Source organism: Drosophila albomicans, chromosome 3 (assembly GCF_009650485.2).
Source record: "Drosophila albomicans strain 15112-1751.03 chromosome 3, ASM965048v2, whole genome shotgun sequence".
Classification (NCBI taxonomy): Eukaryota; Metazoa; Arthropoda; class Insecta; order Diptera; family Drosophilidae; genus Drosophila; species Drosophila albomicans.
Window position 1 is genome coordinate 15849604 of NC_047629.2, and position 27607 is coordinate 15877210.

General features: G+C 39.5%; 9 protein-coding genes across 12 annotated transcripts; 4 read left to right on the plus strand and 5 right to left on the minus strand.

Annotated features, from left to right (window-relative positions):
• Window positions 1-230: 230 nt before the first annotated feature.
• On the minus strand, window positions 231-1433 carry LOC117566659 (tRNA N(3)-methylcytidine methyltransferase METTL6). Its single transcript, XM_034246203.2, has 2 exons — window positions 1422-1433; window positions 231-1287 (listed from the first exon to the last, which is right to left on the minus strand). Exons 1-2 carry the CDS (start codon window positions 1431-1433, stop codon window positions 379-381), a joined length of 921 nt encoding a protein of 306 aa, XP_034102094.1. The 3' UTR covers window positions 231-378.
• Window positions 1434-1650: 217 nt separating this feature from the next.
• LOC117570250 (uncharacterized) lies at window positions 1651-8292 on the minus strand. 2 transcript variants are annotated; one of them, XM_034251758.2, is made up of 6 exons: window positions 7639-8292; window positions 3213-3507; window positions 2478-3155; window positions 2348-2425; window positions 2042-2297; window positions 1651-1980 (listed from the first exon to the last, which is right to left on the minus strand). In XM_034251758.2, the coding sequence occupies exons 2-6, from the start codon at window positions 3391-3393 to the stop codon at window positions 1827-1829; spliced, it is 1347 nt and encodes a 448-aa protein (XP_034107649.1). In that variant the 5' UTR covers window positions 3394-3507; window positions 7639-8292; the 3' UTR covers window positions 1651-1826. The 2 variants fall into 2 exon arrangements, with proteins under 2 accessions (XP_034107649.1, XP_034107650.1); XM_034251759.2 differs by having other exon boundaries at window positions 2042-2276; window positions 7639-8290.
• Window positions 8293-8769: 477 nt separating this feature from the next.
• On the minus strand, window positions 8770-10642 carry LOC117567552 (ataxin-10). Its single transcript, XM_034247610.2, has 3 exons — window positions 10553-10642; window positions 9408-10497; window positions 8770-9349 (listed from the first exon to the last, which is right to left on the minus strand). The coding sequence occupies exons 1-3, from the start codon at window positions 10568-10570 to the stop codon at window positions 9183-9185; spliced, it is 1275 nt and encodes a 424-aa protein (XP_034103501.1). The 5' UTR covers window positions 10571-10642; the 3' UTR covers window positions 8770-9182.
• Window positions 10587-13300, minus strand: LOC117567555 (RNA-binding protein 48). The gene is made up of 5 exons (XM_034247614.2): window positions 13238-13300; window positions 13018-13122; window positions 12819-12963; window positions 12506-12759; window positions 10587-10648 (listed from the first exon to the last, which is right to left on the minus strand). The coding sequence occupies exons 2-5, from the start codon at window positions 13102-13104 to the stop codon at window positions 10634-10636; spliced, it is 501 nt and encodes a 166-aa protein (XP_034103505.2). The 5' UTR covers window positions 13105-13122; window positions 13238-13300; the 3' UTR covers window positions 10587-10633.
• Window positions 10854-12498, plus strand: LOC117567554 (presenilins-associated rhomboid-like protein, mitochondrial). Its single transcript, XM_034247613.2, has 6 exons — window positions 10854-11008; window positions 11083-11275; window positions 11339-11633; window positions 11714-11934; window positions 12003-12202; window positions 12264-12498. The coding sequence occupies exons 1-6, from the start codon at window positions 10962-10964 to the stop codon at window positions 12352-12354; spliced, it is 1047 nt and encodes a 348-aa protein (XP_034103504.1). The 5' UTR covers window positions 10854-10961; the 3' UTR covers window positions 12355-12498.
• A 53-nt stretch (window positions 13301-13353) lies between the features above and the next one.
• Window positions 13354-15513, plus strand: LOC117567553 (ribonucleoside-diphosphate reductase subunit M2). The gene is made up of 3 exons (XM_034247612.2): window positions 13354-13544; window positions 13797-14012; window positions 14359-15513. The coding sequence occupies exons 1-3, from the start codon at window positions 13479-13481 to the stop codon at window positions 15238-15240; spliced, it is 1164 nt and encodes a 387-aa protein (XP_034103503.1). The 5' UTR covers window positions 13354-13478; the 3' UTR covers window positions 15241-15513.
• Window positions 15514-15887: 374 nt separating this feature from the next.
• Window positions 15888-18686, plus strand: LOC117567551 (beta-1,3-galactosyltransferase 1-like). Its single transcript, XM_034247609.2, has 3 exons — window positions 15888-16047; window positions 16148-16547; window positions 16636-18686. Exons 2-3 carry the CDS (start codon window positions 16268-16270, stop codon window positions 17745-17747), a joined length of 1392 nt encoding a protein of 463 aa, XP_034103500.1. The 5' UTR covers window positions 15888-16047; window positions 16148-16267; the 3' UTR covers window positions 17748-18686.
• On the minus strand, window positions 18446-25117 carry LOC117568414 (uncharacterized). 2 transcript variants are annotated; one of them, XM_034249056.2, is made up of 6 exons: window positions 24563-25117; window positions 24033-24501; window positions 23306-23975; window positions 22614-23250; window positions 21190-22125; window positions 20461-21133 (listed from the first exon to the last, which is right to left on the minus strand). In XM_034249056.2, exons 1-6 carry the CDS (start codon window positions 24678-24680, stop codon window positions 20568-20570), a joined length of 3396 nt encoding a protein of 1131 aa, XP_034104947.1. In that variant the 5' UTR covers window positions 24681-25117; the 3' UTR covers window positions 20461-20567. The 2 variants fall into 2 exon arrangements, with proteins under 2 accessions (XP_034104948.2, XP_034104947.1); XM_034249057.2 differs by lacking the exons at window positions 20461-21133; window positions 21190-22125 and adding an exon at window positions 18446-20370 and having other exon boundaries at window positions 24563-25111.
• A 481-nt stretch (window positions 25118-25598) lies between these two features.
• On the plus strand, window positions 25599-27590 carry LOC117569493 (proteasome inhibitor PI31 subunit). 2 transcript variants are annotated; one of them, XM_034250675.2, is made up of 5 exons: window positions 25599-25724; window positions 26442-26635; window positions 26700-26990; window positions 27059-27174; window positions 27234-27590. In XM_034250675.2, the coding sequence occupies exons 2-5, from the start codon at window positions 26453-26455 to the stop codon at window positions 27463-27465; spliced, it is 822 nt and encodes a 273-aa protein (XP_034106566.1). In that variant the 5' UTR covers window positions 25599-25724; window positions 26442-26452; the 3' UTR covers window positions 27466-27590. The 2 variants fall into 2 exon arrangements, with proteins under 2 accessions (XP_034106566.1, XP_034106565.1); XM_034250674.2 differs by lacking the exon at window positions 25599-25724 and having other exon boundaries at window positions 26354-26635.
• Window positions 27591-27607: the final 17 nt, after the last annotated feature.

The window sequence follows — 27607 nt, forward strand, 5'->3', positions numbered from 1 at the left end:
AAGTTTACTAATTCCAAAATGCTACAACGAATAGCATTTCCTTGATGAATTTAATTGTGCAATTATCTGGTTCAAGAATTCGTTATAATGAATGTAATCCTTGGGTACAGAATGTATGTATCCTTTTCCAGGAGCCGGTTCCAAAAAAGTTAAAACAAAATAAACACATTTGTTAAGCAATTGCAACGTATACAAGACATACCATAATCCGTATATACAAAAATTACATATGTATTAACATATACAATTCAAATACAAACAAAATATTTATTGAACGTTGACTTACAACCAATGTTAATATTGATTTAAACTAAAGAAATATATATATATGTATACCTAAATGAAAGGGAACTGACGAATGAGTGTTATGCTACTTAATCATTGCGACTTTATCCGTTTTCTGAATTTTCCCTGCAGAAAGATGCGCGGCACATCGATTCCCTCCTTCAGATTTAAGGTTCGTCGATGCACATAGTTATTGCTAATCACCTCGAAATCGCTGTCGTTGAAGAGCTGTGCCAATTCCTGCTCAGCGAAGTAGTAACTGCGTGTGCCGTCCTGCCGCATATAGAGATTCTCGGCAATTTTGTGGCCCGGTTTGAAGCGCAGTTGTGCCATATCGTAGAGCCCATAATCTCGGAACAACACCAAGCCACCCGGTTTGAGCAATTTCGCAAGGTTCGCAATTACAGCTTTGAATTTATCCGGATGAATGGCGGACAGTACAAAAATCATTGTGCACACATCCAAGCTTTCGGGTGCAATGTGCTCATGAACCTGTTCCGACGTAATGTCACATTGAAACGCTGTTATGTGCTTGGTATCGTAGAGGGAATTGGAACGCACAAATTCCACAGCACGTGGAGAAAAGTCACAAGCATAGAAATAGAATCCAGCATTTGTTTCTTCCTTTATCTGTTCCTCTAGTAATGGAAATACTAGATTTCCAACACCGCAACCTACTTCCAAGAGAGTACGCTTCTCTTGCGGACCAGTTGCTGCACTCGCCTGGTCAGCCAGCAGTTCCTGGAATTCACGCGTTGTCCAATGACGATCCTTAAAAAACCGCGTCTCATTTCTCTTGTAGAATAAGTCCCAGTGTCTCTGGGCATCAATCTCCAATTTATTTGCTTTGAACTCAGGTACCAGGCGCTTGTTCTGCTCTTCTAGCTTATCTTTTTCGTCAGCAGTTAGATCTTTCGTTCGATTAGTAATTATATCAGGTTCCATTTCATTTAGGTTTATAACCCAAATACAATAAACAGCATGTGCTGTGTGGCCAACACACTATTGCGATAGCCCGCTCATGCATTGTTTGTTTACGTCACAATTTTATATTTGAGAACATTTTTAAAAAATTTCATCCGCTCTGGACTCATTTGATAAAGCTCTATAGCCATTATCAATATCCAATAACAAACAATATCTATCATTATTGTTTGTACACTCCAGTAAAGCAAAGAGAAAATATTATGTGTTGCGCTATCTTGTGAATTTTTTTCCTATGCCGCACAATATCGGCTAATCGAGAATTCCTTAACGCACCCATGTGTTTATTATTTATCGAAATCAGAATTTGTAGCTTCAATCGATACTCACTTCGATTAAAAAAAAGACCGTTGGAAAATAAAATTCAAATTTTGAATATAATTACAGTTAAACGAGAGATTTATTTATTGGGCTGTGAATTTTTTACATTATTAATAACTAAAGTCTCGAATTATATGTATGTATTATTAAGAAGATAACAAGTAACAAAAGTGAAACTACAACAGTAGTGTCGATTTCAATGGTCTTTGATGGCCAGGTGAAGAAGATGACCGATCTTATCTGCCCATTATGGTGGGTTCATCCGCCATAGCAAGTTCATCATTGGGTGCTTTAGCACCCTTCTTCTTACCCGAATACCACAGGAACATTAAACCGCACAGAATATTAACCCCAAATGTAAACCACGCCAGAAAAACGCCGTAGCCCCAACTAGAAAAATAAAATTAGTATTGTCAATAACTATAAATTTGGGTATTAAAAATATACTTACGTCAATTCCGCACCATCCGGATATGCATAGAACAAATGTGTACTGGTGTAGTCGATAGAGGAGAACAACACTTGCAATACTACCAGAGCTGTGGATGCAGCTACCAAATGAATGCCACCAGCCAGACGCTTGAACATGTAGCGTGGATTCATAAACGTATAAAAGGAGAACACTGCTCCCAGGCTCATGACGAATAGCGTGATGCAGGCAAAAGATGCCTGCGTCCGTATGTAATCTGCAATGGGGTACCACATCACTACCAATAAAAAACTGCAAAAATCTTCCCTATATTCTTGATGTACTTACCCATTAACTCGTCATCGAAACCTGGTTCACTGCGCAGCGTGTTGGAGTTGGGGAACATGTCGATGTACTTGCAACGCGCTATTCAAATGGATAATTAATAGATGAACTTGCATCATTTGGAATTACTTACGGTAGGGTATATAGCTGTAGAAGTTAGTCTGCCCGCCTCCCTTGGGCGGCTTCGGGGGCACCAGTATCAATATGACACGCTCATCGTTGAGCACATAGGCGGGAATGCCAATGTCTCGAATGTAGGTGCCCAATAGGCGCACCACCAGCGGATAATCCGTCCAGTTACTAAATATGGACAGCTGTGCCACCTCTGGTATTACATAGTATGACCAGGTGTTGTTATACTTGACCTTCTGCAACGCTGTTCCAAATGTTTTCCGTTCAATGATGCCCTTAACGTCGAGCGGATTGATTTCAATGGGTTTGGCTAAGGTCGCATTTAACTCGTGCTGACCCAGCTCAGCGGATATGACAAGCTTATGGAAGGCTGTACGATAAGTTTGGAACTCCTCTTCTTCGCCACGTGCCCAATGGGCAAACATGTGACGTCTTGCAGCCTCAGTAAAATTCTCCGATGCATCTAGCTTTTCTGCAGCGAAATTTCGAATGAACTCCATGTGTGAGAGATTACGCTTGGCATCATTGATTAATGTTTGCGAGGTATACGACATGGAGCTAAAATTGCGCACCACCTGGGCATTGCTCAAGGCATTCGGAACGATCGAGTTGCGACAATGGCGCCACAGTCCTGAGTGTGAAGACATAAAGAAGCGTCTCGATTCCGGTATGAAGATGCCTGTGAATGATCAAAATGATTAACGCAAGTAAAGTGATTGTGCAATTGTATACATACCTGTGCCGCCAGATATGATAATCCAGTGATCCGTTGAAATGGCCACAATCCAAATGATGAGCGAGAGAACCATCAACAAGCTACAGCCGAGGAGGACACGACGCTGAAACATGTATGCCTCCATAAGAGGTCGTCTGGCCTCATCTCGGCCAATGGTCGAGGTTGAAACGTCGCGTATCATTTTTCATCCACCTTCCACTACTTTCTACGGGCTTAGCAGTTGTGTGGCCGACTGTTTGCGGTCTCCGGACGATACCAATGGGAAATCCACACGCACATGGGACAGGGCACGTTCCTGTTGAATGTCATGAATGAGTGTAAGGCGCCACAGAGTAAGTTAGTTAAACAAATGAAGCACATTAAGTATACGTATTGCTGTCGCAGAGTAAATGAAGTCACATTGCGTATACGCATCGTTGTACAAGGCACACAGCAATTTGTGCTGCTCGTGCTCGCGTATGCTTTTCGGTGTGTGTGTGTGTGTGTGCGAGCGCGTTTATTCTCTCACATCGTCATAATTATAATTCAGCAGGTGTTTGGCGGAATTTACGCGATTTTCTTTTATATTTTACCACTTTTTTCCGCTGTTTCACTTCGGACGGATTCTCGCTATAGACTATTTTTAGTTCGCAAGCTCAATATTTAAAACATCATATTTTACGCACATTTTGTCTGGCACTAACCATTAATTATGCTGCTTTGGAGAATTTATTTATTTACATGTTGACTCTGGCGTTGACGCTTTGCCAACGAAAACGATTTGAAAACCGTTCTATGGTTGTTTTTTCTTTGTATTTTTCACTTTTTTCGTTCACTTTGACAGAAATTAAGCAAATTAGTGAAGACATTCAGAAAAACCAAAAAACAACAAATTGAAAAATGAGAAGAAATAATGCGAATTCTTTGAAATAATGTTCCATTCTACATATTTATTATTTTTCTTAAATTTTAATATATTTTTTTTTTTGTGTTTGCAAATATTTGTCGAGAATTAGGTGCGCCAGCGTGGGAGTCTACGGTGACAGCGGGGAACAAGACGGGGGAACTGTCGTGTGCGTGTGAAAGTGCCATACAGTCAAAAGGCATGTGTACATAACGTGCACATAGTCAGGTTTTTCCTTTTTCCTTTTTATTTATAATATGAATATACTTAAATTGCTTTGTTTTCCCATCAAGATAATAAAGAATATACATATATAAAGATCTGGGAAGAATGTGTACATAATAAAATGTGAAATGTGCTGCGCATTTCGCAGCCAAAAGATGTCATTTTAAACATGGGGAAAACCCCCTCGCACAATTTGCATTAATAATGGCCATTAAGAAAAAGTTATGATCCCATTTGTATTTGGTTTTAATGACACAATTAATTGCAAAACATTCTCTTCTCTGACTTCATTCTCTAGTGTTGCGTTCTTGGGGATACGTGCTACGGATACGTTGCATGCCACACTTTCAGTGGGGATCCAAGATCGCTTCCGCAATGTATTTTTAAACAAACTGCAGTGGAGTTGCATTTACGTCATTCGGTTGAAGTGCGTCATTTGCCACATTTAAATAGGCAGCGAGATCTCACTCGCTCTCCATCTTTTTGTGGCAGAGTTCTATGCACGTGTGTTTGTGTATAAAGATTACACCCACGAGTGCCACAGATTTGTATACCCGGGACCCTTAAGGTGCAAGGGTATGAGGACATGATGACTAATTTTTGTAAGAGATAAAATAAGGAATACATCTATGTATTAAACACAATTACTCTGCCATTCATATCATTAATGAAACATCAAAATCTATGTTAGGATTTGAACATACAGTATGTCAAGAAACTCTTTACACACTGAAAAAAACACATATTTTTTGACTTTGCATGCAAAAATAACGCCTTTAGTTATTATTTTTCATTATTTTTTTAATTCAGATCTATTATTTAGCAAATTTCAAATTAGTATGTACAAAAATAAAAACAATATAACGAAAGGGAAAATTTTAAATCAAGAAAATATAAGCTTACACATTTTTGACACTGTCAAGAAAGTGTTTACACACTTTAGTTTTCGATTCTGTTTTGTTCTATTTTTAGAAAAAACTGTACTTTATTGTTATCTATGCTTCTGCACTATTCGCTATTTTTGCATTCCTTTTTATTCAATTGCGAAATTTTGCTACGCACTTGTCAAAAAGCTGATTTTTAAATTATTTAACATGACTGGAGCTAGATTGACTTATGAAGTTACCTAATTGACTTATTATAGTCACCAAATTGGAAAATCTGTAGCTTAGCTAGTGGAGCTACTTGGGGTATCGCGAAAAATAATTTATAATGCTCCAAATCGAGCCGAAAATGAAGAAAAACGGGAAGCAAAGTGTGGAAATGGTCGAAAAATGGATATTGACGAGCGAGCATACCGCCTTAAAATGGGCAAGGTCCGTCAAAACCCCCAAATTTTGATCAGGACCCTTGACAAGGAGTTGGAAGAAGGGTGTGACACGGTCAATTCACATGAAACCGTCCGCTAACTAATTCTGCGGAACAAATACTCTTCAACCGTTGCAACGGTTGCGCGTAAGAAGCCGCTGCTTTCGAAAGTAAATGTTGAAAACGCTTAAATTTTGGCTTTTAACATGAGAATCACGCCGGACAACTATTGGAATAACGTCGTATTCTATGTCCAAACCAAAAAAAATGCTATACTACAATGATGGACCAACTACAGTATGGCACAAGCCGTTAACAGCCTCACATCAGCGCAACATCATTCTGACAGTAAAATTGGGAAAATAGTATTTGTTCCGCAGAATTAGTTAGCGGACGGTTTCATGTGAATTGACCGTGTCACACCCTTCTTCCAACTCCTTGTCAAGGGTCCTGATCAAAATTTGGGGGTTTTGACGGACCTTGCCCATTTTAAGGCGGTATGCTCGCTCGTCAATATCCATTTTTCGACCATTTCCACACTTTGGTTGCAGTTTGTCTTCATTTTCGGCTCGACGTGGAGCATTATAAATTATTTTTTGCGATACCCCAATAAGCTCCACTAGCTAAGCTACAGATTTTACAATTTTGTGACTATAATAAGTCAATTGGGTAACGTCAAAAGTCAAACCAGCTCCAGGCATGTTAAATAATTTAAAAATCAGATTTTTGACAAGTGCGTAGCAAGATTTCGCAATTGAATGAAAAGGAATGCAAAAATAGCGAATAGTGCAGAAGCATAGATAACAATAAAGTACAGTTTTTTCTAAAAATAGAACAAAACAGAATCGAAAACTAAAGTGTGTAAACACTTTCTTGACAGTGTCAAAAATGTGTAAGCTTATATTTTCTTGATTTAAAATTTTCCCTTTCGTTATATTGTTTTTATTTTTGTACATACTAATTTGAAATTTGCTAAATAATAGATCTGCATTAAAAAATATTGAAAAATAATAACTAAAGGCGTTATTTTTGCATGCAAAGTCAAAAAATATGTGTTTTTTTCAGTGTGTAAAGAGTTTCTTGACATACTGTAGATCAAATTGGTGTTGAAATTATTTAGGGTTTTGTCACATTTTTCAAATTAAAAAAATAAAAACCCAAAAATTCTATGGCTTAGCGTTTGAACTGTAATCCTTTATCAATGTATGTATCCATGATGAAATGATGAGGTATCTCGCCGTCGAATATAATTGAGCATAGCTTTTTTACTTTTGTTTTTTTTTTTGTTCGTGGTTTATTTTCTCGTTTATTTTATTTTGTGTTCGGTACCAAAATTTTACTTTACGCGTTTGGCGCGCTCGCCATTTGTTTTAAACAAATTTGTCTTAACATTCACGTATTTTTAGACAAAATATACAGTTAAAAGTCTGAATACACTCTCAGCGTAATGTATTGTACAATGTGCATATATCTTTCGACCTGGCGGAATGACTGACTGCCTGACAAAACCGCCGAAATGCTCATTTTTCACATCTTGTTGTCTCATTGTTTGCTTGAGGCAGCTTTTCACATATTGACACTTTTGACAGAACAATTTTTTATTTATTTATATGTAGGATTTGTAATGTTTAAATTATGTGTATTTTGAGCTCGCCCACACAATCGCACACACAAACACACACTTGTATCTCAATCGAAAATAAAATAAATCTCATGCAAAAAAGATTGTGGTCAAGATTCATTCATTGCAATTGTCGCGATTGTGCACTTAATTTGATTTATTTTTATTTCAGTTAAGACTTTGTATAAATCAAGGTCTAGCTGTGCGTTGCATTAAATTCGAATTTTGAATTACAAGTTTTTGAATGCATCGTAAATCGTAAATCACCACGTCTCGATCTTAACTGTCTCAAATGTGTTTACAGTTTAGATTTTTATCGTTATATAAGTGCAGACACACAAAACATAAAGCGAAGAATGCGTTAGAATAATGACTGCAACATTGTTTACCATTAAAGCTTCCGATCTTGCACAAAAGTTATAGTTTACGGTCGATCGATTCGCTGGATTTTCTTTTGATTTGTTTAGCTTATCGTTCAAAGCGCGCACGATTTGAAAATGTGAAATTGTTGGCTAGTCTCTCAACTAAAAACCAATGCGATAACAAATAAATAAATATACTATGTACGAATACTAGAGCTAAACGAAGACGTTTAAAAATATAAAAGCGACGGAGGAGGCGATGGCGTTCACATTCACGTTCACGTATACGGATTTTCCACAATACAAATCAAAATGCGCACACAGAAGACGACAGACGTTGGGAGAGATTTGGCGATCGCCGCAAAACACGGCCAGTGACTACTACTACTGCTGATGCTGCTGCTACTGCTGCCTGCCTGCTGGCTAATGCAGAGCACAATCACAGACTGACTGACTACTCTACTAGCAACGAGCAACAAGCAACAAGCAGAAACAGCGAAACAACGGCAACAGAGCCAGGCAGAAGCAGCGCCAGTGGTTGCCCTGGTCGCGATGGCGTCGATGGTGGGAGCACGATAAAACAAAAGAAGGCATGAGCAGCCAAGGAGCGAAGCACCCAATCTACGTTTCTATTGTTGCTTGCTTTTGGCAGGCGGCGCTGATTTGCGAGCGTAAAAAGGCCCCGCAACATAAACATAATTGCGGCGTTGGCGGCGCGCGTTCTACATACAAGAATTTTGATATACAATTTCGGGGTGGCACCAGACAGACACAGACACAGACTTTGGTGCTTGCTTTTATTTCACTTTTTTCTTTTTTGTCATTATGGCACATGTGTGTAGCATGCGTGTATAAATAAATAAAACCAGTGCATGCCACCTGCAGAAGGCATTGGTAATGGAATGGTCTCAAGCCCAACAAAGCATATAAGACATGAGAACAGAATATCCCGAATAATCGCGACGCATGAACTCTGCATACTCTGCGTCATCGTTTTTTAATTGCACCATAAAAACAACGGCCAGTGCCTTGTGGCAGTGGCAGTGCGTTAGAGCAATGTCTGTGCCTGTGTGTGTGTGTATCCGAGAGTGCTTAAATTTAGAAATTGATGAATTTAGGCATCTCTTTTTTTTAATGATACAGAGCCATGGGCAGCTATTTATATATGCATACTCTTTATTCGTATTCATACTCATACTATATAGTATATACTATAGCAGCCAGCCAGCCAGTCAGTCAGCCAGCCAGCCGCATGCCAGCGCTCATCACCAGGCACATCGTTGTCTGCTCCTCCTCGTCCCGCTAATAATACCATGGCATCGAGGCGGGCCAGCAAGCGTTTTTGGCCCAAAATGCTATTAAACGTTGACAACGAGTTTATGAATGCTGTTAGATCTTTTTGGCATACCATTAGCGCATCATTCAAGCAAACGGGGAGGCGTGCCACGCGCATGACGTTGCCATGTGGTGCGGATCTATACAGCTAAACCACTTGTTAATGCTTATTTGGCAAATGGACAGCGCTCCGCAGCCCGCTGTTAGTGTGAATGGATGTGGTGTGTGTATTCCGTCTATTGCTGTCTGTCTGTGATGCGCAATGCGCCCATATCCAGATTCAATTCACTAAGTATATCGTTGGGAGCAGAGCCTTGCATCGTTAGTCCAGCGATAATTTGTTGCGCTTCCGGACAATTCACACAGGCATTCCTTATGGCCAGAATGCTCCACTCACGCATCACTGCCGAACATAAAGCAAGTAAGAAAAGATTCTAAACAGCAATGCAATACCAACTTACATGGATTACGCGCATCCATCACAGTACACTCGAGTAGTGCGGGCAACAGTTGTGTGTCGACAGCATAGCCTCTGTTCGCCGCATTCTCATACAATAAATTGGCAGTGCATCGCACCAGCAACGTCTTTAGCTCAAAGGAAACCTTTGATTCGTAGTCTGCAGCAATGTTCGAGGTCAGAGCCACTTCCTCCAGTTTTGTCATAGGTTTATCCAAGCTGCCTACGCCATTGGGCTCTTTGCCAGCGGCGACCACACATCGCAGCAAGCTGCTAACATTGATGAACAGCGATTGATCGTCCGCATAGATTTTGGCATACTTTTCCGAGCCACTGGCGCTTGCTATAATACGCAGCAAGGTGTGTACCTCACGTGGATGCAGTTCGTGGCGTAGTTTCATGGTCTCACGCAATATGCAATCCGATTTCATTCGAAATTCCTTGGCTATGTACTGCAACAGCAAATTGTGAAGTACACCATTGGGACTGTTTTCTCGCAGATAGTGTGTGACATAGTCTAGAAATGCTATGCGCTCCTCGACAGTTGCCAATCGCTGATAACATTGCACACAGCTTCGTCCATGTTCTACAATGTAGTGCTCCAGCAAAAAGTGCAAATATTCGAAATTGTAATTCGATTCCGTCTCGATGATTGCGCGCCACAGGCGTACACATGCCTCGAACACTACCTGGTTGCTGACCACGTGCGCACCTAGTCCCAAATAGATGTTGTACATGATCATCAGCAGAATATTATTAGAGCTGCCCAATGGCGTCGCAGAGACCTGTTCCGAAATCTGTGCGCCATGTGTTTTCCAAATCGCTTCCTGTGTGCTTTTATTGTTTACCACGCTATTGGCCAGCACCTGAAGCGTCACATTGTGCAGCGTTGGTTCTTGTGCTCGCACTATTGGGTTGAATACAACAGATTGCACAAACTGTGCAAACCGAACATTTTTAGCCAACGTCTCTTGGTTGGCACTGCCTTGTGTAAGCAGCAAGCGAACGCGTTTCAGTAGCGATGTAATTTCTGGCTCATTCTCAGCCACGTTCAGATTAGCAATTTGTTGCAGAATGTCGTTTGTTTCGTTGGGCTACAAAAGCTACCAATTAACTCTATAAATAAAAACAAAAATAAACAATATTTACCGGCTCCACATGTTCCATGTTTTTTATTTATCGTGAAACAGTTGATTATTATCGATTCCATTCATCGAAATGTTACGTACATTAATGTGGTATTCCCTACGAAAATTATGTTATCAGCTGACAATGTCAATTGCTTTTTTCATGAATATTTAAACAATTTAAACAATTGCTGAAGAACATATATTCATAACGGATAATTAGAAAATAAAAATTGCTTTTAAATAAACTTGAAATATTGTCCCATTTCTAATGAGATGTGACCAAGTTTCTAATGTGAAAATGCTTTTTTTTGTGCTATATTTCGATAAGTATCTTTTAAAAAAACATCTTGCGGTCACGCTTGCTTTGCCTTTTGTCAAAAACAAAAACATTACTTATTTTATGCAAAATTCTTGATTTCCGAATTATTATGCTTGTTCATCGTGCGCTATGTCAAAGCTGGCTATCACAGGTGACGTAAGTAAGCGCTCTAAGAGCCGGCCGGCCACATAATATATGTCATCTAATCGATGGAATTGGGGGAACCTTAGTTACAGATTTCATGCAAATATTGCTAGCAGACACATCCAGCCCAATCAAAGATTTTGGCAGCCGCCAGTTCGTCATTTCCACGCACAGAGAACGAGGAGTAGTAACATAAAACCCAATGTTGGGGAACCGGCGACAGATGGCAATTCGGTGCCGGTAAACAATGTTATCAAAGCGGTGGCGTTCACAGGAGCAGTAAGTGATTTCTATTCTTAAGCCACATATGATTTGTGTTTTAATTCATTGCTTGAATTTTAGTTCAGTGTCGGCTGTTTTGCTGGAGCGACCATAATGGAGTACGAGAATACACGTAGCATGATTATATCAAAGGCAAAGCAGGCACGTTTCGGGTGGTTTCAAAATCGATCGATAGCGGATCGCGATAGCTGGTGGCAGTTGAAACAGGATGTACGACGCTTTTGGGATTCTCTATCGCCTGGCGATAAGACATTTGCACCAATCCTAGTAGCCAACTTATTGGCGTTTGGTCTGTGGCGTGTTCCAGCTTTGCGCACCACAATGTTAACATATTTCACATCAAATCCGGCAGCGCGTAAGTTCAATCACATTTAAATCGAGAAGATTACATAATTGCAGTGTTTTTTAAATTGTATTTTAATTATTTTATTGCAGGTATCGTTTGCTGGCCAATGTTCCTGTCGACATTCAGTCACTACTCAGTTATGCATATATTTGCCAATATGTATGTTCTCCACAGCTTTTCCAATGCAGCCGTTTTGTCCTTGGGCAAAGAGCAATTCATGGCCGTCTATTTGAGTGCCGGCGTCTTCTCTAGCTTGATGAGCGTTCTTTACAAGGCGGGCACAAAACATCCGGGCATGTCTTTGGGTGCGGTACGTTCAGTTATCTATTTCATCTACACATTCTCAATTACCAAGTCACTAATTCCGCGTTCATGCAGTCGGGAGCCATCATGACCGTCTTGGCCTATGTTTGTGCACAGTATCCTGAAACCCAGTTGAGCATATTGTTCCTGCCTACAGTTACATTCTCTGCCGGCGCAGCTATTAAAGTGATCATGGGCATTGACTTTGCAGGCTGTGTTATGGGCTGGAAGTTCTTTGATCATGCAGCGCATTTAGGTGGTGCCATGTTCGGCATGTAAGTATACTTTTGTTATGGGTTACTTTTGAATTATCTGTTAATATGCAATCTTTTGCAGTTTCTGGGCCCACTATGGATCCCAATTGTGGGCGAAACGTATTAGTCTGCTGAACTATTACCACGAACTCCGCAGAACGAAACAAAAGTAATACAAGTGACAATATGCAATTGTACAAAATTTTGTGAAATACACACATTGCACTAGCGAATCTAAAAAAAAGATTGTTGGGCCGTAGAGGCTCGTGTTATCCTGGATTAGGTTCAATAAAGCGCCACAACTATAAATTATTAAATATCTACCACTTCGTTCTCCTTCGTCTGCTTAGGCTTAAGTGGTTGCTCTGCCAGATTCCGCTGTATGCGATGACCAATCTCTTTGCGACGTTGCACAAATTTCTCCCTTAGCTCTTGGGGTGTTTCTATTTCAGGCGCATAAGATATGTGCAAAATGCCACCAAAGAATTGCTTGGCATCTAGTTGCCTCTTAGCTCGACGAGCCTGCTCCACTCTCTCGAAATGTACAGCAAAGACATCGGTGAAGGCTTCAAGATCCACTGTAAGCAATAAGACATCCTTTAGAGATTGTTAATGCAGATTCCAACGATTACCCAACTCTTCTTAGCCATTTCCGATGTCACACAAATGCAGGACAGTAATTTCCCAAAGCCCTGTAATTTAGTCTTAATGTTCGCATGTAGATTAACCTTGGGTACGCCGAAAACCATCAAGTGCTTGGACTCAGTAGCAACGGAGTAGACCTGAAAACTATTAGCATTATTTAAAAATACAATAACAGACTATTAAACTCGTACTTTAACTGCCTTTAATTCACGTCCCTGTCTGTATTGCAATCTCGTTGTGCAGTACTCAAAGCGTTTGTGATGTTCAACAGGCTCCATATTTTTAAATCAATACCACTTTAATGAAATCATATATAATAATTATTATTTTATAATCACATCAACAAATTGCTGCCTCCTTTAAAATCTCAATTGTTTTGATTTTGTATGTTGGAAAATGCAAGGATCTTACCACTTTACAACACTAATTTGGCAGTCACTTGTTGCGTGCACACAGCTGTTGTGGAAATGTGATGGCGGGAAACAAGATCTATACGCCAGAAATACCCGCCTTGCATAAAAGGCACAAATGAAGATATTTTTCATTCATTGACCCTCGAAAGTTCGAAGAGAGAAGTTACGTACACCCAGAAGTGAATATAGCGTGTTATTATTTAAAAAAAGTGTGAAATACATATAAAAAAAAGTGCAACATGGCTCAATCTCAAATTGCCGGCAAGGAAAATATTACGGACAACATGGAAAAATTCTCGCTTAAGGTAAATGACACGTTTTATACATAGAAGCGCATGTTATATACACACATTCAATGAAATTATATACAACGCGTGATAAATTAAGTGAAACAGATTAAATGAAACGAGTTAATTAGATGCAATTTGATTATTAGATACCAATTTACGGCAATTTGAGTTTTTGTAAAATATCTTAAAATGCTCATATATTGCACATTGATTGGCATTTGCATATTACGATTTTGCAGTAACCTTCACATTGAAATTTCTTTGCAGAGCCCCAGCAAGAAAATTTTGACAGAAAGCGCCAGCAACGTTCGTAAAATGTCGATAACAAATGAAGACAAGGACGCAACCAAAGCAGTCCAGACTATCATGGAAAAGACTGTCGCCCCTTTTGATCCCAGCTTAGAGCCATTGCTGCGAGAGAATCCCCGCCGGTTTGTCATTTTCCCCATTCAATACCATGACATTTGGCAAATGTACAAAAAGGTGAGAAACAAGATCTTCATACACATGCATATGTACACAGTACATCATAGGGCTTATACATATACATATAAATATGTACATATGTATGTATATGTGATTGTAAACAGCTTGTAAGCATTGACTTTGTGAATTGGGCGGGAAATTTCTTGATAAAGCGCGGCAAAACGGGTCACGTCGCAGACGTGTCAGATAGCATAGCATTAGTAATATTTAACCAAACCAAACAATAAAATGATGGGGAATTAGATTGCAGCTATGATGAAATTGCATTTCCAAGGAAATCATGGACATTTATTATAAATATATAATTAAAAACATGATTTTTTTTTCCTAATTATCTCAACAGGCTGAAGCATCGTTCTGGACCGTCGAAGAAGTGGATCTGTCCAAGGACATGACTGATTGGGCCAAGCTTACGGATAATGAGCGTCATTTCATATCGCATGTGTTGGCCTTCTTTGCTGCTTCTGATGGAATTGTTAACGAAAATCTGGTCGAACGTTTTAGCCAAGAAGTGCAGGTGACCGAGGCACGTTGCTTTTATGGCTTCCAGATTGCCATGGAGAATGTGCATTCCGAAATGTACAGTGTGCTCATTGACACCTATATCAGGGATCCTCATCAGCGAGACTATCTCTTCAATGCCATTGAAACGATGCCGGCTGTTAAGCGGAAGGCAGACTGGGCTCTTTCTTGGATCTCTTCGAAGGCTGCCAACTTTGGTGAACGTATTATTGCTTTTGCTGCTGTTGAAGGCATCTTCTTCAGTGGGAGCTTTGCATCCATCTTCTGGCTGAAGAAGCGTGGACTTATGCCTGGACTTACATTCTCCAACGAATTGATCTCTCGCGATGAAGGTCTGCATTGTGACTTTGCGGTGCTTATGTTCCAACATTTGGTGCAGCGGCCTAGTCGGGAACGCATCATTGAAATCATAACGGATGCTGTGACTATTGAGCAGGAGTTCCTCACCGATGCGCTGCCCGTCAACTTGATTGGCATGAACTGTGCTCTGATGTCCGAATATATCGAGTTTGTCGCTGATCGCCTATTGGTTGAGCTTGGCGTGGGCAAGATTTACAACACAAAGAATCCATTCTCGTTCATGGAGATGATCTCTTTGGATGGCAAAACCAACTTCTTCGAGAAGAAAGTGGGTGAATATCAGCGCATGGGAGTTACATCGAATCGTTTGGACAATGTGTTTACATTAGATGCGGATTTTTAAAACGAATCTATTCGCTTTCCTCACAGCTGCTGGTTCCAGGTGTTATTTAGATACTTTTAATTATATCTCCTTAACTTTCTTTTAGCATGTAAGTCCACAAAATTTGACATATTAATTGATCATCATTGTCATTCCTCTTACCAAAAAATCGTCGTTTTACATATTTTTTAATCACATCAGACATACTACTTGACTTCCATAAGAACATTTTATTTGTACCTATTCAATTATCATAACATTGTACATAACATTTTAAATAAATTTTTATTATACTTAATATTTATGCCTCATCTTTGCATTTCCATTTTTATGTATAACCTGACGAATATACATACATAGTTATGTATGTATGTATGTGTATTCTTATCTAACAGTCTTGTGTCTATTGTAGCTAAATGGAACTTCGAAATGAGCCAAATAAATCTGCTTATGTATTTATTGCTTCGACTTGGCATTTGCAGGGCGGTGTTCGTCGCGCTGCCAATCGCGTAATTTTTATAGTCGATTTACAAATAATCTTTTGTTGCATTCGTAAAGACTTAAAATCTTGTAGGTACATAAAATATACAATAATGTAACTCTTTTAAATAACCAACTGTAACGTAAAATAGCTATTTAAACAGCCAGATCTGACGTGAAAAAAGCTAAATTCGCAACACTGGTTACATTAATGTTTTACATCCCTGAAACAGAAAATTCGATTGCAGTGACTACAATTGTAATCGTCATCGGAATATTAAACAGCTGGTTCTTGCATTTAAACGACTGCGAGCTGCCGTGTGTGTGTGTGTGTGGGGGACATATAATGTAAGCTAATAATTATTATCACTTAATTATAAAATATGTATTGTTTTGTTCAATGGTTGTGCAAATGTGTCAATTAATATGTCACGTGTCTTGTTATCAGTATGTGCTTCAAACGTACGGCTCGACATACCTGAAAAGATCATATTTGCTTGGCATCAGTCGTTGTGCATGTAAGAACGGAAAAGAAAACGGCTGCCGCGGTCGATTCGTGGCGGCTTAAATGGATGTAAAAATGCCGCACTCATCACATGATATTTTGGACGAGGACGACCAGTCTTCTTCGCTTTTAAATTCAAGCAGTAGCACAGGCTCAGAAGATGATACACAACCCAAACAAAGGCAGCGCGGTTACAGAAAATTGCAGCGAAGGCAGCGTTCGCGATACCATTTACCCAGGAGCATGAGACGATGTGGCTGCTATACGCTCAGTTTGTTTATTGTATTTTTAATGCTATACAATTACCTGCCGAATATCTACTTGGATGTACAAAAACGACACAGTGCGTAGGATGTGGCTTGAATCCACAATCTTCTATGTACACACAGTATGTACATACATATATACAATAACCCTCAATATTTTTTCAGTGCCATTGTCGGACTGGTCGGCGAACACATCCCTGGACATCAAGGATTATATTTCGCCCCAGCAGGATACGGCCCTGATTATGCCTCGGGGTTTCTGCACAAACAAGACCTTTCTCATCATTGCCGTCAGTACAAACTTGAACAATTTCGTAGAACGACAGACAATACGTGAGACATGGGGAAATACAACAGAATTCAACTATTCAGCATTTGGCAAGCTGCATGGCCATATGAAAGGACGCTACCTGCCAGCAAAGCCAGATCGTCTGCGTCTTTATGCCGATTATCTAACTGGCGAGGGTGACTCATTGACTGCCACAGTGCGTATCATTTTTATTGTTGGGCGCAGCAGTTATGAATCACATCTGGGCAACGAAACGCTGATACGCCTGAACAACGAAGCCGAAATGTACAACGATATTATTCAGGATAATTTCATTGACACGTACAACAATTTAACAATAAAATCCGTCATGGCACTGAAACACATTAGCAGAAGTTGCGCCAAGTCTTGCGCATACTTTCTCAAATGCGATGATGATACGTTTGTCAATGTGCCAAATCTCTTGCACTATTTGCTGGGTGGCACAGTACCGCTGTACAATGATACCTTGGACTATTATGATCGCAGGTCGTTTCTCGTCATGATGCCACACAATAGTCTGAATGCCACCACGGGCATAATGCGTGGTCATCAGTTTTGCAATGTGATGCCCGTGAGCGAGGTGAGCAGCAAATGGTACATGCCCTATTACATGTATCAAGCAGATGCATATCCACAGTATCTTTCGGGTGCTGGTTATCTAATGTCCATCGATGTGGTGGATCGTCTCTATGAGGCAGCGTTAAATACATCTCTCCTATACTTGGAGGATGTATATATTACCGGTCTATGTGCAGATCGGGCAAATATCAAGCGGCAGCATCATTCACTATTTAGCTTTGCACACTCACAACATTTGTGTGCTTTTAAAGGCAGCATAACACAGCACCAGGTGAAGGAGGAGACTATGGTCGAGGCGTGGCGTTATGTATCTAATTATACTATTAAATGTCCGCCCCCGGGTAATTACTTAAACCATATGCGATTGCGGAATCGTATGAATTGTTAAGAGAAAATGAGCTGTGAATCTGCCTCCCTGTGTAACAAAGGCTGCTAAAATGTATACGTAGCACCTATCTGAACGATATAATTTTCTTAGTTGCATGTATTGGAAGTATACATCCTATTTATGTTGCATGTGCTTTCAACGCACAAGAAGACTCAATCACACTAACATTAATTATTAGAAACTTTTGTTCCTACCCTGTCCAGTTTATTTTCGAATGTTTGCAATATGTTTCTAAATGCTGCCTGCATAAGGATTGTGGAAATCGCGCACTTGATAATCATATAATCTAAGTCAGCTAATCAAAATATTTTACCGAAAAGACAAAACCAATTATGTATTAAAAATGCTCAATTTACATATCCAAGCTGTAGAACAAACTAAAATTGAATTTTACGTTTTTAAAATTATTATTCATTCAATTAGATTGTTCAATCAGTGTTTTTCCACAATACCTTACACAGAATCGATAATTAAATGTATTTTAAGATGACTAAAGAGTCATGAATGAAACCTAAAGAGATAAGAGTTTTATCAAAAGATCCTTCATTATGTCCAATTTAATTAAATTATACACTTTATACACAACCATACATTTATGTATGTCCAACAAAAAGCAGCTAGTAATACTATTAATTATCAATGCTCTTAATTACCCCTAATTATATTACACATATCTAGGTTTAATGTAGAAATTTAAAAAGAAAAATTTACTAGTTGCAGTTAGGATTGGCAGCTTGAAGAAATGTACTTCTTTTAGAGCGTTAAGGAAAATTGTTATATCATATCGTCGTGGGTAGTTTTTGTTTAAACTTAGCCGCTAAGCGTTCTGTTTATTTTGTTTACCATTAATATACATATAGAAATATATATATATATATAAATGAATATAATCTCATTGCGCCAAGTATTTATTTTTCTAAAATTAAACAATAAATGAAATTATTATAATATCAAAAACCTTAGATATATTAACTATATAATGTCAATGATTGGATTTATGTATATGTACCATGGAAAAACAAAAACAAGATAATTGAAATGAAAATGTGGGAAGCCAATCAAAAATGGCTCGTCTTATGACTAAGCTTAGCATTTTTTATACAATTTATTTTCTGTATAAATAGTGTTATTACAATAGCAAGTTTCTATAACTATAATAACAAATTACATTCGAGTTTAGCGTAAATGTCCATGAAAAATTTACTTTCACTTCGAACAGATTATAGCAAAAGTAAATTTTATGAATACACTCAAAAAGCTTCAACATTACTGTCCGACTGTGCTATCTGCCTGACTTCGCTCTCATTATCTGGCAATTCTGTCAGTAAAAGTTCATCGACTGTTGACGACGACATTTTATTGGGTTCAGCTTTTGTATGCTGAGTGCTTGTGACTTCTGTGGGTTCGATAACTGATTTGGTTTCGGATTCCTTCTTCTTAAATTCTCCAGAATTCTTATCGCTCTCAATTTCTTCTTCCGCAGACAATATGGCATCAGTCTTTGAACTGCCTTCACTCGCAGTTTGAATAGTTGCATGTTTACCAACTTCTGTGCATGCGGGTTCTGGTGAATCGACATGGCTTTCTACTTTATCTGAATCAGTAACTATATCTAATATATTATCGCTTTCGACAATGTTAGACGAATTTTTTTCATTACTTTCCATGGTTGAGTTTTCAGTTATTCCAATTGTCTCTCCATTTAACTTTTCAGACTCTTTATCTTCATTTGAGTGGTTTTCAATTACTGAGTCTGTTTTATCATTTTGAGTTTCAGCAGTTTCAGTGTGTTCTTTAGTTTCTATACTTCTTGAATTCTTATTAATTTCTTCTTCATTTTTATCGATTATTGAATTAACATCAGTGCTTATCTGATTATCTGCTACAATTCTGGGTTCCTCTGTATTAACATCAGGGTTTTCATTATCATTATTTTTGGGATCTCTTGATGTGTCCATATCTTCGTTACCATCAAAATTTATATGATCCACTTCACTCGCATCTTTATTGGCAATATCACTCTCATCTTTTGATGGCATTGGTTCGATACCGTCTACATTTTCAGACTGTTTCTCCGTGCCATCGATGGACCCTTGGGATTCTTTAGAAATCTTTTTTTGCTCCTCGATCCATAGACGTGCCACTTCAAACTCATCTTCTGCGCGTCGTAATTTGACAGCAACTCTCATTTTGAGCTTGGCATCATTCATTTTGATTTCCTCCATTCGCTGGCGTTCTAAATGAAGCAAGGCTGGATTTGGTTTGTTAGTTGTCTTCTTGCGGGGCTGCTTCTTTTGTACTGTGCCGCCAGGTGATGACTTGGTTTTCACTTCAGCTACACCTTCAGTTATATCGACCTCCAGCAGGCTGGCTAATATAGATGAGCTAAAAGCATTTACATCAATGTCCATGGCTGGATCAATATTGGCTGTCACTGGGTCCGCTTTGGGCAATTCAGGTTCAGGGGCTGTTGATTTAACCGCAGTTATTTTCAAGCCTTTTGACGGGGATTGAGCAGATGTTGACGGTCTCTCTTCCTCGTTGTCCGAATCAATAGTAATAGTGTCAGTTTTAGGCTCTACAATCTCGATTTCATTGTCCTCATCGTCACTGGCTTGTTTCTCTGTAAGAATAAAATCGATTTTATATTGGTAGTTATGGATTAAATTCAAAAAAGAATAATATGATCGTAACACAGTAAAAATTGTTGAATTTTAAACTTAACAAATTAAACTGAGTGAGAATCTTAAGGTGGTTTATTGAAGAATGTATTGAAGTATGGCATAAATTTAACTTAGTCTAGTCAGTAATATTTGAAGCTTAAATATTGAGAAACCGCATTTCCTCCAGCGGAAAATTGGTGCGTAACTTTTGCAGCGTCTTTTCATTTGGTCTTGGCTGTCGTTCCAGTTCTCGACAGTAGCACTCATAGGCAAACTTTGCCATTTGCCAGCGAAGCTTACAGGCACTCGCTTCACGTCGGAATCGTGGCAGACGTCTGGCTACTTCTGCCCAGAGTCTTTCCCGGGCACCAACATCATTGTAATCGACATGTCGCGGATTCCAAAGCGTGGGATAAGCTCGCATCGCTAGCACAAGTTGTTGTACAAAGTGTTTATCGTCGGGCATATCTTTGAGCTTGCCAGCCGATTCACCAGATGAGCTATTCTCTGATCCCTGCTGGCCACAATCCTGCAGTGGCTCAAATTCATCACGTAAATCTTGTTCATCAATCTTATATAGAAAATATAAACTGGCCAGATATTTGGAGTATTTTAGCTCAAGATTGGCAAATGTGCGCTTGTCCTTGATGGTTTTCAGACGGAATGATTTGTACATCTCGTACATTTGTTGCCAACGCTCCACAATATACTCGTAGCGATAGTCTGCAAGAATTGTACAATTTAATAATTATTCAATAAATGACTGACAGACTTCTTACTGGGCGCAGATTTCCAGAAGTTTTGCCACAGCGACTTGCGAGTCTGCTCGTCAATGCTGTTAAATTCAGGATCCGCTGACTTTCTCCAGAGCACAGGATGACTCTTGGCAAAGTTAATGATGCGCAGATCAATAGGACGCACATCAAGAGGTCGTACTGGCAAGCGATTAATTGGCTTTGTAGTTAGTCGTTTACCACCAGCCATATTCTGTGAGTCTTTGTGAAACGTATTTTCGATGGCATCCAATTGCTTGCGCTCGAACCCATCACCATCATCTTCGCCACAATCCACTGCCAGCCAATCACTGCGCGGCAAATCTCTATTGGCCAAATAGTTGGTTGCCTTGTCAAAGTAACCCTTGAAGCGTCGCCCTAACTTAACCAAACGCTCAATGCGTACATATCGCTTGCGTACGTTCTTCCAGCGCAGCTTTATGTCATCGCCGCGTGGAAAGTGGCTGGCAATAACGCGCCACTGCTTGCGTGTGACCTCCATTTTGCCATAGTCGGGATGACGCGTGCACCAAATTGAAGGATATTCACGCAGTAAGCGAGTTAGTTTTCGATCGTAGGCATGCGCCTGTTCGTTACGATTCATGCTTTCCTCGGTGCCAAGGGCATCATATTCATCATCCAAATCATCATCATCATCGATATCGTCAACATCATCGTTCTGATCATCTTCGTAATCATCTGGACCTTCATTCTCATTGTCCACATCCTGATTAGTGTCTTGATTATCGTCTTCATCTTTCGGATCATCTTCCGCGCGTACGCCGAGTGGCAACAAGGGAGGCAGTGGTTCCGTTGAGTCTCCATCCTTGAGATTTGCATGTAAGCTCTTGCGATACTCGTAGACTTGATTATGAAAGCTATTACAGCCGGTATTAAAGAGATCGACATCGTCCAACTGTCCATAGCAAACATAATCCACAGCTACAAATAAAATAAAGTGAGAAAGAGAAGGAAAGGCATATTAATGTTTATCGAAAAACTGCTGCTGAATTCGATTCCATTGCCTTTTTGGATATTTTGCAAACACATGGACCAAGAGTTCAATTTAATCATCACTAGGCTGTATTTAAAAAGCCAAAGGAAATGGAACTCGCAGAGTTTTTCATAAACACAATACAATATACTATACTTACATGCAGCACACCACATTCAAATGTATACTCGTATATGTATATTTTTATGGATTTCTTTTCGTTGCCCGTTTCTCGTCCATGTGTTAAAATATTCACAAAAGACAATGAACACCACAAGTTTTAAAATTAACATATTTTTTGCGCTTTGCATTCACAAGCATCCGGATGCTATGTTTGCCGTTTAAACGCGATACATTGGAGATTCAAATTTCAAATATATTTGGGTCCATAACACTTCTTACGGGATCTATTATTCTTCCTTAGCTTAGAACTTACCTGCTGCTAATTGTCCGTTCTCCAAGCTGTTGGCATCGTTCTTAAAGCCCATTTCTCTCATATCAACCAAGCATTTTTCCTGCAGCTGCTTGAACCGTCCAATTGCATAGGTCATTAGATAGGACAAATGTATGTACAACTCCTTGAGATCCATATAACTGCGAGCCTGATTGTATGCATTGGAGTGTGTTAGCGTTTGAACTTTCCCCGTTAAGTGCGTACATATTTCCATGGCATTGAAGATCTGCTCTTGCAGCTGAGTACGCGCCGTACCAATCGACGTGTTGGGAAACACATGACGCACAAGACTCGGCTGTGGTTTCGCTGCTGCCGCTGGAGTCATCATAATCGTTGTGCCGCCATTACTATTGGCAGCCGGCGCTGGCGGTGTTGGCATGTTAACCGATTGCATTTGGCTGCCATTGTTAACTCGAACGATTTGTGAAGTGCGTGGCTGTTGCTGTGGGTTGGTTTGCGGATTGTAGATGCCGATGTTGGAGCCGTAGCTGGGATTGTTGTGCATCATGCGCTGGGGTGCTGCTAAGCGCTGACGAATAATAACCTGCGGTGTCACCGGCATGGGAGCAGAAGAAAGTGATGTCGACGGTTGACCTCCAAGTGGTACTTGACGTTTCACCTTAGAAGATTTTACTATTAATATTGGAAACCTATACAAAAACGTATCTATTTACCTGTATAAGGCGACCGTTGGGCAGGCGATAGGAGTCTTGCTGAGCTGCAGTATTAAGATCGACACGAAATCCGTTAATGGTATGGAAAACGGGTCCAGCACTACGAACCGCATTGGGCACTACGGTGCGTCGCACCACGGGACTGGAAATGGGCGTGCTTTGGCGATAACGCATGCCCGAGCTGCTCAATACGAGTGGCGGGGGTAAACTGCTACGCGGAGCGACAGATGAGTTGCCATTGCTGCTGTTGTTGTTGCTGCTGCCGCTGTTACTGGGACTGGGTCCAGTGTAATTCTGCTGTACGCTCGTAATGCGCGGTGTTGTTGTGATAGTTGTCCCAGATGGGGCACCGGAGACAGTGCGTGGCGAAGACTTTTGGGCAACTGAGATTTGGCAGTCCGGCTCCAACATGCTCAGCAGATCTGGTGTACAAACAACTTCATCGTTAGAAGATTTGGGACGTTTCGCTGGCGGTCCCTGCGGCTTGGAATATTTCTTGACCGATGTGATGGAACTGTTATGGCTACGCTTAGACGCATTCGATTCTAAGCTCTCCATTGAGTCGGACAAACTATTGGCTTTCGCCTTGGCTAGCCGACAGCAAGAGCTGCTGTCCTTGTTCATCAAACGCCGCATCTCATCACCAGACAACGGCATCGCTTGCAGTCCACTATCACAAAGTAAAAGCGTAATTAGTGATGGTTTCGATTGTATTTGCAACACTTACTTCTTTTGTGTCTCAATGTAATTGATTAGAGCCCAATGTTGGGCACGGAGCGGCCACAATATCTTTGGGGTACATCTAAAACAGTTCCAGTTCTCGTTCTGTTCAATGTCAACGATGACGCCACGTGAGAGGTTCTTAATGATGCACGATTTGCAGAACACAAATGGACAAGTGGAACAGCAATAGACCTCGCCACCTTGACCACACCAGCGACAGTACAGCTCAGAGCCATCTTCTCCCTTGGAGAATTCGCCGCTGTTGTAGAAATCGTGGCACTTGACACAGTGCGTGACTCGCAATATGGGGTGCATTTTGATGTTGCTCTCTGTGATGGGTGCTGTGCCTAGATGTGAACGACAGACGGTGCAATGGACCTTCCGCTGATTGACCACATCCACGGTGGGATACATTTTTAAATAAAAGCGCCGCTCCTCCTCTGAAACGCTAGCGTCCATTTCGAATTTTGTGCCTAAGAAACGACCACTTATTAGTCCGGGCGAAGACAGGAGGAAATGGATCCGGCAACTTACCCGCAAAATCAAAGTCGTACACTTTCAGGGAGGGCGAAGGTGTTGCTGGCTTCGCGGTTGTAACTGCCGCTGCCATTTTAGAGCCGCCGGCATCGATATTTGTTGATGTGCTGCTCATGTTGGTTCCTCTGAACACCGGTAACTTTAAGCCAATTTTACCACCGCACGTGGGATTTGCAATCAGGGAATATCTTCTTTTACACACATGCACACATACATACACATACACAGTCTACTATGCCAAACGCAGTGGACCCAACAGCAGCGTCGCGCTATTTCTTGTTTCTTTTTCTGCAACAACTAATGACACTAACACAGAAGCATGACCAATGTGTTTACAAAATATAAAGCTTCCAACGCGCGGCAAATGATCTTTGCTGTTTAGCAGTTAAGTTATTAAAATATATTTCTTTTAATTTTTTGTGTTGCTTCTATGCTAGATTAAAAATGTATTTTTCACGCGACAGCAATACGAATACTACCTCGGTTTCCAACATGGCAGCCACTTCGTGTCTTCACACGAAGCGAACCGAATGCACGAAGTATACATAACTTTTGACTTGACTCTCTGAACCGATAATGAAATATAAAGTAAATTCTATTTGACGATAAAGCCCAGGATTCTTTTAGTTGTGATCGTTCACATTCAAATCCTATATTTATTTGAGAGTCTAGCTAATAAATATATATCGTATATATAAAGCCCAACTTACGATCGGTTATACATAAGTATAATTTTTTCCTCAAAAAACTAAAAGAATCGACTTTTCAAATAAACATTACAGTAAATTAAATACAATTTAAAAATCTCTATTTAAATATATTTCAATAATATATTTATGTTCACTCGACAACCCTAGCAACATCTAGTCATCTCTTTCGCACTAATGTAAAACTAATTTAAACCCGAACTTCAACTAAAATCGTAAATATTAAGAAAAAAATTTACAATTTGCGAATTTGTTCAGCCAAATAAAAAGTACTAGATAGCTAATTTTGTTACATTGCAATAAATTTTAAAATTAAAACAAATGATTATATACGATTGAGCATGCTTCACGTTACTCAACACTGGTGACGAATGCAACACTAATAAAATTGTTTTCAACACTGAATTGTCAATTTCACTTGAGACTGCAAAGGAACGTAAATAAATAAACAGGTATATTATATTATTTACTTATATAAATATGCATTTTACAAAAAGTACAATTTATTTGAAGTACACAATTTGATATTCAACTAACTCAATTAAAAGAGTGGATGTAAAATGGAATTTATAAGAAGTGACTTGCACTTTACTCTCAATGATTTTATACGCGGCTTTCAGTTTTCTAGATTATTCTACTTTGACGAGAAAGATTAAAAAGTCATAACATATACACACATTTTAAATTAAGTCATATAAATACAAAGTTGTCAAATAGCAAACTCGTTATTTCATGAAATATAAAATATAAAAAACTTTGTTAACAATTCGGGGAATACCCGTAATAAAATTGTATATCAACAATTTAAGTACTATCGATGTACAATATATTTTTGTGCTTTGACATCGTTTGAAGTCGCTATATTGCATGATAATAAATTCACATGCTTATGACCTACAAGTATTTAATAATAATAATAATTTCAGCTTATTTTGTTCCCTATCTTAATACAGTATACCAATGATAATACAATCTTAGTAGTATGTTTGGTATAATAATCGACCTTTTTCAAATATAATTTACGGTCACCCTAATAAAAACTTATTGTCGTCGGCTCTTTTTGTAAATAATCATTATCCTCTGACTTTAACAATATATTTTGTTTTTGTATTTTGTAAAATATGTTTCCACATCATTTGTAATCTGTGTTCTAATCATCTCTCAAACAGTTTTCAACAAAATGGAGGCGTCAACTTCAAATTCATTAGCCAGTTCGTCAAAATCGGACTTCTTTTATGGCTGGGATTTACTATACAAGACTGTAGATGGAATAATAAACAAGAAGGCGGATGTTATGATAGTCCTTGCACATTTTTTACTTACTAAGCACTACAAATTTCGTTGTATTGGTATTGGAGATGACGTAAGTAGAACTTACCTGCAAAACAGTAAAAAAATGAACTATAATCTTAAATTGTCTTTAATAGAAAACGTTGAGCGAGGATGAAGAGGGAAGTGAACTGTTGCCAGATTATTGGAACAGCGATAACACCAAGTACTCATTGCGCTATGTGCACAATAATGTGCTCTATCTCCTGCTGGGACATATTACGGAAGATGCTTTGATTCTCAATCTCTTGGACATTAACACCAAAAATGTGTCCAACATATGCCTTACCCCAGAATCGTTGGTTGCCGAAGTCAAAGGCAGCATCACTAAAATAATGCCCACAGCAAATGATATTGTTCAACGCTTTCGCAATGAACTGTGCGATCCGGTAAGAGAAGAAGTCGTCTTATGTCCACTTGAGGATCAAGATTAAATAGAATTATTTTCGATTTGCAGATATTTACTGGCAATTCGCGGGAGGTAACTACACAGACCCAGGCCGCTCAGCCCCCGGCTCCAAACCCGGCATTAAACCCGGATCCCCTGCGTGTTGGTGAACCTAATCGCCCAGGGTTAGTGTGAAATAATTAGTGCGGTTGCTTGGTTTATTAAAAAATTTATGACATTGTAGATCTTTTATGCCGCACGGATTTGAGCCACGACCATTTGGATTCCCAGATATCGGTCGCGGTGATCTAGATCCTTTGGGTCGCGGTTCTGGCAACTTGTTTCCATTTGGCCAAAATCCAGGCTTGGCTCGCTTCGATCCGTTTAGTCCTCTTCCACCACGTGGACCGGGAAGCATGGGACCGAATCCAGATCACATGCGCCCACCTAATTGGAACCCAGATTACTACATGTAAACACAAAGCCAAATGTAGATCTTAAGGCTTATAAAATCGAGAGTTATACGGAAACTAATTTATAAATCCAAAAGATGAAAAATAGAGGATAAATGCATTATTATTTGATTGTAACTAAAATATAATTTTATTGTTGCTCATA